This window comes from Xenopus tropicalis, chromosome 7 (assembly GCF_000004195.4).
Source record: "Xenopus tropicalis strain Nigerian chromosome 7, UCB_Xtro_10.0, whole genome shotgun sequence".
NCBI classification, from domain to species: domain Eukaryota; kingdom Metazoa; phylum Chordata; class Amphibia; order Anura; family Pipidae; genus Xenopus; species Xenopus tropicalis.
This window is the reverse complement of record NC_030683.2, coordinates 28,254,314-28,268,438: the sequence shown is the minus strand read 5'-3', so window position 1 is coordinate 28,268,438 and position 14,125 is coordinate 28,254,314. Positions and strand designations below refer to the sequence as shown.

The 14,125-nt window shown below is 41.6% G+C and overlaps 1 protein-coding gene across 8 annotated transcripts in view; it reads right to left on the bottom strand.

Moving 5' to 3' along the window:
- sh3pxd2a (SH3 and PX domains 2A) overlaps positions 1-14,125 on the bottom strand; it is a 189,460-nt gene that overhangs the window by 61,542 nt on the left and 113,793 nt on the right. For all 8 annotated transcript variants that reach the window (XM_031905997.1, XM_031905999.1, XM_031906001.1 and 5 more), the window contains exon 6: positions 11,134-11,162. In XM_031905997.1, the coding sequence (XP_031761857.1) occupies positions 11,134-11,162 (29 nt within the window). The remainder of the gene's footprint in view (positions 1-11,133; positions 11,163-14,125) is intronic.

The window sequence follows — 14,125 nt, the reverse complement described above, 5'->3', positions numbered from 1 at the left end:
AAGGCCAATGGCACACAGGGCTGTTTCTTAGCTTGCACTTAAATAGCCCCTCCAATCATATTTGCAGTTTTCCGTGTCTGCACCCAGAGCCACTGCTTCAGGTCAGTGACAGACACATGGAGTGGATTTTGGCACCAAAATCTGCTTTGTGTTTTGCACCCAGGCCAACACTATGACTCTGGGTTCAGACACACAAGGCTGCAAATATTAGTGAAGGAACTGTTTCTTGAGGCAAAGAAACAGCCCCATGTGGCCTTACCCCAAGTATTCTCATTTCCTGCCAAATTCGTCCTGTAAGCCTAATGATCCTCAAACTATAAATCAGGGTCGGAACTAGGGGAAGGCAGAAGAGGCACCTGCCTAGGCTGCAACATTGGGGGGCACCAGGCAGGTACCTCTCCTACCTACCCCTAGTCCTGCTCCCTTGTCATTGCCCTTGCTGCTTGTCATTACGTTGCGGGGGCAATGCCTCCTCCCACGTGCACAGGAGAGGGGGGAAGGTGCAGGGGCGAGGTGGCTGGGTTGCCTAGGGTGCCCGGTCAGCTTGGCTTGCCCCTGCTATAAATCTACCTGCCTTGTATCTTACAGGGTATGGCCTGTTACTACCTAAAGTGGAAGAGCATTACTAAAGACCAGGCCAAGCAACAGGAACTGTTCCTACAGTTGCTCCAGTTCTGTACAGAGGCATCCAATAAGTGTATTCCCCCACAGTAAGCACAATTTAGCACAGCAATTTGTAGAGATTAAAACCCCCTATTGGCAAACTGTGGCATTCCAGATTTATTTGATCTACATCTCTCAATCAAAGTCTGCCATGGAATGCTGTATAACCAGATTGAGAAAAAAAATGCTGAAATTCTCTGGGGTAGTTGTTAAAACACTCAGCCTCATTTGAGAAAGTTGGGCATCTTGAAAAGTGGAAAAAGGGGGCTTGACGCACAGCACTTTGCACTAGAACTCCTAGCTGCCTAAAGCGATGGGGGGGCAACACGTTGGCACTGCCAAGCCTGAGGTTTGCACAACATCTATGACAGATGTCAAGTACAGTAATGACTTGTGCCTGAAAGCACAGCTTGCAACACCAATCCCACGGCTACAAGTCCTCTGTGGGGGCAATAGGTGGACAACATGTAGCTATTTCCTGGAATGCCCCCTAGCTTGCACATCATCTATGGCAGGTGTTAAGTACGGCACTGAGAACCATTGTTGGTACTATAGATTGGTCTGGCAAATCTCATTTTTAGTATAGTGAGCCTGTGCCCCCACTTTTTCAGAATCTTGGCAACACCCCTACCATTTAACAGCAAAGCATTCTTACAAGGCATCTCAAATCTTATTCAGCGTGCAAAGCTTTTTGACAGCACAGGCTATAGGTTTTTCCATACATCTCATCACCTCATCAGTATGGGATTCCAGAAAGATGTCTTTTCTTTTTATTAGGGAAGAGGCAGCTTTTTCCATAGTACTGAGCTGTGTATGAATAACAGAGGTTTTTACTGGAGTTTTCCCTGTAGCTATTTAGATATGAATAATAACCCCTATGAAGCCTGCTACATTCATTCCCAGTCTAGCTATGATTCTGTGCATTTATGGCAGCATAATCTGCAAAGTAATGAATCACTGTATTTTGTGCAAATAATATTCTGAGAAAACTTCTCAGGCTTTTATACTGGATATGTCATGTGACACAAGTGGGATCACTAAGCACCAATTATAGCTGATTAGTGATGTGTGGGTTGGGCAGGTTCCAGCCAACCTAGGCACAGTACCTAAGGGTCACGGGGGGTGGGCTAAGCCCTCACTTCCACCCTCCTCACTTGCGAGCTTCCTCTGCCCAGCTTCCACCATTGGCAGCCTATATTTATAGGCGCATGTCTGCCCCCCCGCCAATTTTGTGACGTCAGAGATAGGGCACGTCAGTGTGAGTCTATAAATACAAGCCCCTTGCACATCACTATAATTGATTGCATATACCTAAACCTCATTTATAAGGATATATTTTACTGATTATTCTTGGCCCTGTGCAGTGTATATAGAGAATAACGTTACTCTTACTATAAAATATAAGGGTATTAGAAGTCACCAAGGAGTTCAGAGAGTATATAAAGGTACAAGGAAGTGTTGGAACACTAATGTTACTTCTAATAGCCTCATATTTTAAAAGGGTATTTTTTTTTTCTATTATTTAGCAGCATTGTTTTTAAAATCAAAATTGCTTGGGGAGATACAATGATACCAAATGAATAATGGCACCAACATGTTCAGGTTTCTATTATACATATATTTCTTTTTGAAAACATGGGTCGTATATTAAAGTGTTATTTTTCCCCCTTGGTTGACAAACAGTTACCAAAAAATTTAACTGCAATAGTTTTCACCTTCTCTTCAGGGGCTCTAAACATTTTGCCAAGCAAAAGTCTTTACTTTGCCATGTCCCACATTCCCAGACACTTTTGGGACTATCGTGTCATTTCATTTAAAGTGTAGAATTACAAATGAAGGTATTAGCTATTCAGCCAAAGTCTTGAATATTTATCAATGCTAAACAAGTTGCCTGTTGAAGAGTTTGATTCCATGTAGAAAAATGTAGTTGGAATAGCAAGAAAATATTCTTCTACTCAGCTGTGGCTGACTCCTGATAAATATAAAACAAAGAGGTGTAGCCAAGCTCCTTCTGTCTGTAAGAAGGCAACAACATTCTAAAGACACAATGGAATGCATCCTCCTTTTCTAGAGGAGACGTGAGTGGGGGCCAAAACTTCCAATGCAAAGACTCCTATGGAACTGGCATAACCACAGGGAGTCATCCCTTTACTAAAACACTGTTAGCTCTCAGTACATTGCCTTACAGTCCTCTCCGTGAAGCAGACTATTTATCCCTTCCTTAAGAAAATGGGTCAAGTTTGATAGTTTATGGCAGTGTATGTCAATGAACTGAAATTGACTGATCTTAATGAAATCCTTTTAGAAGGTAGCAGCCAAAAAAGGCATTATTACCAGAGTGCAACATTTAACAAAATAATCTTTCACTGCATCCGACTAGTGTGGATCTAGAAGGTTTAATAATCCCATCAGGGCAAGGACCACATGGGCTTCAGGCTTCAGGCATCAACATCTGAACACCCTGCTTGTTGTCTTTGCTGAAAAATTGGCTGCTCCCTGCTATCTTGTAAGACTCCCTTCTGTGATTCATCTGCTAATTCATTCATATCCACTGCATTCCCTTACAAGGACGACTAATGCTATTGCTCACCCCTAAAGCCTTCCAGCCCAATCCTCATTCTTCTTCAGACTGATGAGTATTAAAATTCAAGGTGGAAAGCAAATGAGTCTGCAACTGGCACAGAAGCAGCAGGAAGGATAAAGGCTTGAAAATGAGTCAGGAGCTGCAATACCGGCCAAAGACCTGTTATGCATTACAGATGTCAATATTATATAATACACTTGCAAAAAAAGGCAAGATATTACAATACAATGTTTGTAGTGTAGGTTTTCACCCCATTCAGCAGCAAGTCTTTCACTTTGCTTTTGGGGTTACTTTATGGGAGTCCATTCATACCCCTATACACCGGTAATGAAGGTTGAAAAAAGACTCAAGCAATACCATGAAACCCATGGAATCTTGTATGACAGACCTGCCGTTGACCATGCTGTTTTTTTGTGCCAGCTAAACTGCAATGTGTGCAAAAGGAGGCCATGTAAGCATAGCCAGTTTGCCACAAGGAGGAGTGAGAAACCTTAGTTGGCAGTTTACTAGGGTGCCAGATATAAAAGTGTAGTGAATGCGCAAGCAAGTGCACCCCATTTGCCCTGATTCAGGGTAAGTGTGTGGGTGGGGAGGGTGTGTGGAATAAGGCCCAATACAGCTATGACAATCATGTTGTATTATAGAATTTGTGAGTCTTAGCCATGACCCAGCTCCTCCCAAGCCATGCCCATTCTACCTACACACATACCCCTGTCCCTCCCATGACCACCCTTGCTGCTTTTTTTCTGGGGCTGTCACTGCAAATCAGAAAAACTTACAAAAAATGAGGGTGAGTTGATGTCCCCCAATAGCACTACATGACTCCCACAACCTCACCAATTTTTGTACCTATATTATACCATTGTTTGCATTATCTGAATCTAAAAATTCAGATGCAACAATGCTTCTAGTGGCAAAAATAAAATGAAAAATTTAATTTTGTTTGAGTGACAGGGGGATGTTATTTTTTTTTTTACAGATCCCTTATCAGGAAACCCGTTATCCAAAAAGCTCCAAATTACGGGAAGGCCATCTCCCATATACTCCATTATAATCAAATAATTCACATTTTCCTTTTTCTTTGTAATAATAAAACAGTACATTGTACTTAATCCCAATTAATATATAATTAATCCTTATTGGTGACAGAAACAATCCTATTGGGTATATTTAATGTTTAAATTATATTTTTAGTAGACGTAAGCAAAGGTGCTCCAATTTACAAAATGATCCCTTATCTGGAAAAACCCAGGTCCCGAGCATTCTGGGTAATATGTCCCATACCTGTATTACCCCTTAATAATAATTATTGATTTGTTAGAATGGAACATCATAAAAGAAAGAAAATGAATCTCAAACTGGGCATAACGAAGAGGTTACATCTAAGGAAATGTTTAATTGGTACATTACACACAAAGAAACACATTTTTTCAGAAACGGATTGTGCTGAGAATACAGATTCTGAAAATCAGGGACTTAATCAGTAGCATGTGCTTGGGCCATTGCCTTGGGTTTCACAGCCTGAGCAATGTTGGCTTGGAGTCTTTGAGGAAGCTCTTAGCAACCCGGTCGCTGCAAAACCAGTCTGACATGTTGTGTCTTGCACCAACATCAACGCTTGGATATTTACCTCTGACACTTGCTTGGTCACAATAGAAGATAACATCATCAGTGGTTAAAGGAACGGTAACCATAAACATAAACTGCCTTGTACTGAAAAATCACTAATAACGGTTATAAATATTTGTCCAATGGCTTCAGGAGTTTCTTGAAAGTCCCTTTATCTGAGACAAGGTTTCGCACTGAGGATGAGCCAATTAGGCTTCTTGCCATTAGGCCTAGCGAATTCCATTACCATGAGACTAGCGTGGCAGATAAAGGAGGAGAAATGCCTAGGCTTGCTCAGAAACCCCAGGTCTTTCAGAACATCTTATATAAAAAAAAAATCTAATTGATATCCCCATGGGCCACTGTTCTCTTAATGATCTACACTTCGTTGGAGGTCCTGTAAGCAGTGTCACGAGGAGAGGTGTGGATTTTGCCCCAGGCAGCAGTTTATCAGGGGTGGCAGAAAACCACCCATATGTAGAGAGAACAACTGCAATTTCCACCCTGCCACCCTTGCCCCAGTCTGAGTGCTGAAAGTAAACATTGGGGAAGGGGCGTGCAGGTAAGCCATTGGGTCTGCTGACTCTTAAGGGAGGAGTATTTTGGCACTTTATTGTCAACAGATTAGCCACAATAGAGCAAGCTAGAACACTATATTTATTCTGCAGAATGATTTACCAAACCTGAGTAAACAGCCATAAAAGCGGTTTGTTTAAGATAGCAGCTGCCATTTTAGCATGCAGGCAGTGTGCATGCATGGAAAAGCTTTCAGCTCAGATTACAGCAGAGATGAGAGGGGGAGAGAGGAGCAAACTGAGCAGACTCGTGCAGTGGCTGGATTTTTCTTAGAGCAGGAAGCTCCCATGACAATTAAAGGGTGCACACAGGAGAAACTTTGTGTGACTTTGGCAAAATAAAACGTTGTGTATGCCTTTCCACGAATAATTCACTTTGTTGCTAGTGGAAAGGCGTCTCTGAGAAATTAGTCGCCTGATGTATCGCAATCTTCTCCAATAGGATTAATTATATCTAAGCTGGGATCAAATACAAGGTGTTGTTTTATTATTAGAAAGAAAAACAAAATCATTTGTAAAAATTTGAATTCTTTGATTAAAATTGAGTCTATGGGAGATGGCCTTCCCATAATTCGGAGCTTTCTGGATAACAGGTTTCTGGATAACATATCCTATACCTGTACTAGCAAACTACTTGTAATCAAAACTCAAACTACCCACTGTGGGTGCTGTCACAGTGACCTCAATGGGAAGCAGTGTAGGCTTGGTTAAGATATATGAATTTGTGCACCGTACCTGTTTTAACCAGATAAAAAAAAAAATTCTACAAGTTATTTTTTTTGTATAAAAAAAATTTAGTTAGTCCACTTATAAGCGAATCCACCATTTGCCTTCAAATAAATGTACGTAGTTTGCCAGAAGTTTTAATGTATTTTCTGGCAGGTGTGCAGTCAGAGAAGCGCAACCATTTGCCAGAATAATGCTGCTTTGCAGTTAATGAATAGTAGAAGCCAGCAAGGATATTTTTCCTGTATTTCAGGGCACATTTCCAATTTACCCTTTAACAAGTCCCAGATGCTACTGATCTATAATGGGATTAAAATGCAGCCCTTGAAATGGCTGAAAATGTTCAATCTCCCTAAAATGCCGTGTTGCACTGCTCATCCCATTATCATGTGGGAATGTAGGATAAAAAGTATCAGCCATGCTACAGATTTATGATGTTTTCTTGACTTTTGTGCATTTATTAAGTGTACGGATGAATGATTCCTCTCACCTGTCCAACAGTAAGCCAAAGGATTATATGAACTCACAGGGACATAGATGTCAGAAGTCGCAACCAAACGTTTTGTAATCTGTTTCGATCTCCATTAGTGCTTGCTAGAGTAATATTCATTTTTCACTTTTACTGACTGATAAGCTGAGCAACCTGGTTCCACCACGGCCCTGGGCAAGGGAATTTGCATTCTTTTATCCGTATTGTTATGTTGTGAGTCCATAAGAGCGGAATGTTGATTCCGAATTTTCCCACCTGCATAAGCCATTTGCACGACTAATGTGTAACAGTCACGATCTGACATATGCAGGGCCACAAGTGATTGCAGATGCAGTGCTGCTCTGCAAACCAAAGGCAGAATAAACGGAAACGGCTGGGCAATTTTCTTGTGCAGAATTAAATTAAGAAGCAGTAGGATTGTATTCATTAGTGAGTCAGTAGGGTTGGAGAACCAAGTGCAAGAATATTTGGGTGGGAAGTGAGATTGTGAAATAGTCATATACACACAGGGGCAATCTAAAGGTGGCCATACGCTGTAAGATCTGCTCAGTTGGTGAGGCCACCAAACAAAGGAATCTTTCCATGAGTATGCCCTCCTAAGGTAGGTGATATCGGAGAGATATCAAGGGCCAAATTATCAAACTACAATGACTGGAACAGGACCTGTTAGAGCAAGGGCCGCATTAACATGCCAAAGCAGTCCCTGATCTAACATGAAAATCAAACCTGCCTGATCAACATCTGACCACACAGGGGCAGATAAGTGGCCAAATCGGTCCGAATGACTCAAATCGGCAACTTAAATCTGCCCGTGCACCTTTACATGGAGGTAGTTAGTGTCTGTGAACTGCTGTCCAGGCAACCCAATGCTGAAAATGAGTCAAATAAAAGCAAGAAATATGGCAGCATGGTGGTTGGCACCATGACTTGTAGTTCTAGAGTCCTGTTTGATTCCGACCTAGGTTCTGTCTACAAGTTGTTCTCAGTGTGTTGGCATCCAGATTTAAATATGGTCTATATTAAAGCCTTTAATGAAAGGAAGGCCCCACTAGAATAGCACAAACTGGCCATTTATCCATGAATTTACAGCCATACACTTTATAGCCAGCAAGTCGTCATTTTCCTTCAAATATAAAGGGCAGATTTAACATATTGCTACTGAAAGGCACCATCAAATGCTTTGGCTTTTCATAAAAGGGGTCAAAATATTCTTTTGAGCCTTTTTTCTTTGCTAGCGGATGTGTGGGATTACTCGGGTTGGAACAATGATTCATTTCTGAAGGAAGGCCTGCTTGTAAGCCTGGGAAACTCTAGGACAGAATGTAAGGAAGTGTTTGGCTTTCACAGTAAACCAAACTACTAACAGCAACGGCTAATTCCATTGTGTCACACGCAAATGTGCTCTGGTTTAAAGTATATTCAAGGCATATGTTGCTATAAAATATATAATAGTTTGTAGCATGCCAAAGATTAAACAAGGTAGGGTTATTTTGTGTAATTGTGCTTGCAAGAGGGAATATATCACTACTAACACAGCATATGACCCCCTTCTTAAAAAACAACAGAAATCATATCATGCTTTTTGCTCTGATCCACAATCAGAGCAATAAGGGACACTAAACTCTGAGAGGGTAATTAACAAATGCCTTGGATACAAGTGCAAGAGCACTAGGGCAGGGGGTAAGGACATAGTGTTAGCCCCCTGCTTCCAAGGGCACAATATAACTTGCGCACCTATGGGCCTCGCATGGTTACCCATGGGTCACATGGGTTTGGGCCCAAACAAGATTGGCAGGTCATAGGTTTGGCCAAGCACTTCCTTCCACCAACTCCCCGCTTCCGCCTCTTGCAACTTCTATTTATAGGTGTACACATGCTCTGCCCCCTTTGTGATGTCAGAGATGGGGGTGGGTATGATGAATGAGGGTCTATAAATAGATTGCCAGGTCAGGTTGGGAGCAGACGAGTTGGGGTTGGGTGTGGGTTGACTATCTGTTGACCTGCACATCACTAATGTCTTTGGTTAAAGTTTTTTTTTACTTAAGTTGCTCCAAGTGCTCTTCTGAGAAATTTTGTAATTTACTTTTATTTTACTGTTCATTATATTAGGAGATATGCAGGTTTACACTGCTAATATAACGATTTTGTAACATTAATGCTCTGCTGTTCTGTTGGGGCAATGCAACAGACAAATTGCCAAAAGATTAATGTGAAAGTGTCCTCTGATACATTTCTGACCACATTCATTGAGAGAACTGGAAGGATTGCATAAGCCTTGAATAGGCAGAAGCCATTAGAGCTGTAACCACAGCAGCTAGGTCTCTGCTATTATGCCATCAGGTCAGATTCAGACCTTAGCAAGTCTGTAAAGGCATTTGGGGCTCATTCATAATGAATCTATTATGCTGAATCTATTAATAATATAAATTTCCTTATTTATGATTTGGGTATAAATATATAATACAACAACAAACAAATAAGGCTAAAAAGGAATTTGTATATATAGCGTACAGTAATACAGCAATATTTAATTGAATGGAAAAATTAAACGGCACACTAAAAACAACTGGTTAATTATATGGAATAAAGCCGCTCTTTCTGATTGCGCGACATACAATGAAATATTATGGCAAATTTTAACCCTTATTCGGTTACTTCTTATAGTACTTAAGACTAAAAGCCTGCTGCACTGAAGATAACAGAGTAATATATAAGTAAAAGCTTTGCTTTCTCCATAAGTGTTGTGGTAGAGTGGATACAAATGGCTGGCTGCATCCACCTACTGAATAGAGCTTAGAACTTTTATACATATATGAGGTTAATGTACCCCAAGCTGTAATTTATAAGGCAAGACGTTAGGAGTCACCAAGGAGTTCCTTGGCCACTGCTATGAGCACAATAAAAGAGCAGCGCTAACAGGACAGACTGTGAGTGTAGTGCCAATGCCGGGCACCAACAGGCACTGCTATGGCCACGCTGTGAGATCAGCACTGACTAGTCTTAAATGCTCCTCTTGTAGATTCCTGCCCTTATATAGCCTATTGTATAGGTGCATTTCTTTCCCAAAACTGGGTCCAAAGGGTTGTGCTTCTCTCTGTATGTGGCAGGAGGGGGTGAAAGGCAGTCAGCATAAGGGTGACCCCTTTAATGCCTGTAGCTTGTATATCATTCAAACCCCTGCACCTGTCAGTGTTGCACTTTTTAATCCAGGGCAAGGTATAGACGGCAGTGCTGAAAGGGCCATCATGCATCTAAGGGCTCTGGCACATGGGGAGATAGTAAGGGTCACTAGTTTGTAGCCATTAACACTCATGCATTTGCCCCTAAGGTGATTAGTCGCCCTGTGATCAATCTCCTCTAGCAATGACTACTAATCTCTGAATGCTTTTCTACCAGCGGTAATGTAAATCACCGGTAGGAAACATATGTTTCGCTTTGGCTTTCCAAAGTTGCCCGAAGTTTCCTCTTGGGGCCTAATATGTCAAAAAAGATCTAATTTTAAAAAAAAAAGCAATTACTATTTCCAAAAACTATGGCTATGTTTATGTTTCCTTGAGATTGCAGGGCAAGAAGCCTCCGAATCAGATAATTAACCAGTACAGCACTGGACTGAGGGACAGCAAAATCCCACAACTGGCAGATTTAAAGCACTAAGTGGATTGCAGATCAATATCACAGTGTGGAAGTGCCATAAATCTCTGTGAGCTGTAAATAGTGTGGGCGTCTTAGTGTGTAAAGGAGTGCGTAGGAGTAGAAAGCCAGTGCTGTTGCACTACAACTCTCACAGTACTGGATGGTGTTCATGGATATCAGGAAAAATCCAATGTGTGGGCATCAGCAACTAACAGCATCCCCTAACAGCTTGTGGCTCCTGGAGGATGCTGGGAGTTGTAGTTGGTAAATGTCACTCTTGCTATTTATCAACAGAATCACAGAAATAGGTAGCCTATTAGGAAACACTCCCCCCCCCAAGGGAAAAACATTTGCAGCTCGCTGACTGGACAATTCAACTTTGGTTTTCATGCATACTTTTGTTTCATGCATAGTTTGAAAACAGATCAAATGGCAAAATAAAGCCTAAACCAAAATGTATACAAATAAGTCATTAATTACTCACTGTACAGAACTAATGGCCCCCTGCTGGTTTGTTAGAAATTACATATTCAGTCGTCATTATCATTATATAGCCCAGCTCCCCCAATTACAAATGCATTTACTGAAAAAAAAAATAAATGTCTGTTAGTCTATGGCTTCCAACGCTAGTTCCTGTTGAACTACCACTCCCAGCATGCCCTGACAGCCAAGGGGAGATGTAGAGGAGCTTCTTTTGTACCTGCTGTCTCAATTGCATAGCAGTGATAACACACAGGAAAGTAAATTCTTATTATTTAAGCTTACGAGTGCAGAAATCTGCTAATAATGAGGGTGTGAAGAAGTTCATGCAGTATAAGAATAAATATAGTAAATGTAAGGAAATGGCATCTTACCTGATTTTCTCTTGGAGGATCCATAATCCCTGAAAAAGAAGCAGCAGCAAATAGACATGGTTAGTGAGAGAGCATTGGAGGGGCAGCCAGAATAAGCCCAAGCGCCCCACCCCTGTACAGTGGTGTCCGTGCTCCTCTATGGGAGACAGATACTGAGGATGGATTTGCAGCACCAGAGCACAGTCTCTCCCAGCTGCTGCAGTAGCACTCAGGCCCGGGGACCATGTGATCTGATGACAGAACAAACCATCCCTAATTGTACAGGGGAGCTGGGCTGCTTTTACAGCAGGGGATGAACCTGCTACTTACAGAGGGATGCTGAGGGTTCCCTTTACAAAACCTTGAAGCACAATCTAGTTTCTGGAGTATAACCGTATTTACATTATTTTTGTTATGCACTTTTCTCTGCTTATCTTTCTATGCCAATTGTGCCCTATTTCATAATCAATTACATTTGCCAGCCTTTACCTCTCTTTACCCTGGAATTTAATCTGCATTTTGCTTGTTGCTAGGGATTAATATCCCAAACTAAAGGGACCCCCCCCCCTCCATGACATAAAACATGTTAAAAGGGAACTTTAACAAACCACAATTTGTTAAAGAGCCCCACACAACACAGAAACCCTTAATATACCAATCACTATAATCTGTTCCTTCAAAAAGTATGAAATAAAGACCATTTTTGTATGCTGAAATCCATCTGCAACAGTTGTTCTCTTTCTGCATCATTTGAAATTCTGGCAGGGGTGGAGGGACTAAAACACTGATGTTATAAATTGTAACAACTTCTCCACAGCTTACAGACAGTATGCAAGAACTACACCCACAATCCATTGCATTGTTATGTTCCTCTCCTTATTGACATCACGTGTGCAGGGAATTGTGGGATTTGGAGGATGCAGGCTGAAGGCAGGCTAAGGATAGTCAACTATTGTTACATTAGTCAGCTAGATAAGCAGGAGGTGGAGAGGATTAGGTGGAGTTCCCCTTTAAATACAGTAAATGAATGTGAATTAAAACATTTATTAGAATATTACTGCCTACATAAAATTTACATTTAAACTGAACTATCCCTCAAATATGTCCTGTGGTGGGAGTAATAGGGCAGTGAAATATCAGCCAATGGTATGTAGGGTTGCCACCCGGCCAGTACTTCACCAATATTACTAACTTACAGGCAATATACTTATAATCCCTAATGTTCTGCCTCCAGCCCGCCCCAATTCCACCCCCACTCTGCCTCCGTCCTGCCCAAATTCTTCTTCCACCCTGCAGCTCACTCCAGTTTTCTGGTTAAGCAGCTCTGACCCCCCGCCTCTGTGCCAAAGCCCACCCCTCCATATCATAGCCCCTCCCATTTGCAGTACCACCGCCCCCCCACACACCTCCACATCATCAGGCAGTAAGGGACTACAGAAGAGGTGGCAACCCTAATCGCATGATAAACCAAGAATATTGCAAGTTTCTGGGCTGCACTAAATTAAATGGCGTCCTGCAGCTCTTTCAGCTAGATTTTCAAGAAATGGCACTAATTACCACAGAATCCGGTAAACTTATTTTAGGATTCTTTTGAACAAACATGGCCCCCCAGAAAAGAAAACATAAGTGCTGAGAGATACTTGCCAAATCCAGCATGTAACCCTGGGGTCAGCTTAGCCTATACAGTATTTATGTTTCAGTTTCCTTTTCTAACATTGTGGAGGGGACCCTTTCATTGGTTAAACCCCAAAATGTATGTAATTATATTTAAGGGCCATAAAAGGGCTGGAATTAACCCTTCCCAGCAATGAAGGAAAGAGCTAATTACAAACACACAGGATAAAGGGATCTCTTTCCCTTTTGATAAAATCCTAAGCTCTTTTGGGCAGGTCCCTCTTTACCTCTTGTATCAGTTGTATTATTGTATGTAATCTGTATAATCTCCAATGTATTGCACAGCACCACGGAACATGTTGGAGCTTTATAAATATGTGCTAATAATAAAACACAAAGTTGTGCTTTGGGCAGCAGATGTCGTAAACCACGTTAGCTCACAGTGGGTCTTCTGCCTGACACAGACTTTGTACTCGACTGGAAACAACTGGGAGCCTGGAGTGTAGCCCCAGAACGCTGCATTAATAATGGGAAGCATGTGATCAGCCCCTTCCATCTAAGCCCTATTGTATTAAATGCAGAGTTAGGGCCGCTCTGTTCCTGAAAAGAAAAGGGCTTCCCGGGGCCATCCTTTCCCACATCTGCTTCCAATTTTTCTCTGTTTAGGTTCTTTTTTTTTCCTTTGGAATCCTTGTTGTCTTGGTGGTTTATTGGCTTGACAATGTCCGTAGGAATTCTGCAGGCCTGCGAGTGATTTACCTCAAATATCTTTTATCAGTCATATTGGGGGAAAAACTAAATACCTATTTTAAAGGGCCACACTGCCTTAATTGTTTATTTGTGCTTTTGTCATGGAAACATTAAGAGCTGGATGTATATTTCTTTTTCCTTTTAGGTCTAAGCGTTTATGATAGTTTTGTGGCTCAACCTGGCCTTGCCATCAAGTAGTAGTAGTAGCTGTTGAGTAGGAGTAGTTTTGGTCACACACCATAGGCCTCCTTTTTGTTATAGTCCCCTTACAGCAATACAAAATGGGGCACAGCTACATTAGGGGGCATGGTGACATGGGGGGGGGGGGGGGTAAGGCAATGACTGGAACTTCATATCAGGGACAACTCCCTAGGTTTTCTAATAGGTAATTCAATGGGATACCATAAATAATAGATGGAGACAAAAGTATTCCCCACAACAAAAGAATCTTTCATTGAAATCCATTTTTCAAAAGGGCAAACAGATTTTCTATAGTTAATTTGAAATGCGACATAGGGCTAGCCAGGTTAATTGTGCTCTGATAAACTTCAGACACTCTTTACTGCAAGTTTGAGTAGTATCACCCTCTCCCTTCCCACCCCTTCTGCAGCAGCCGAATAGCAGAACAATGGGCAGGTAACAAGATAGC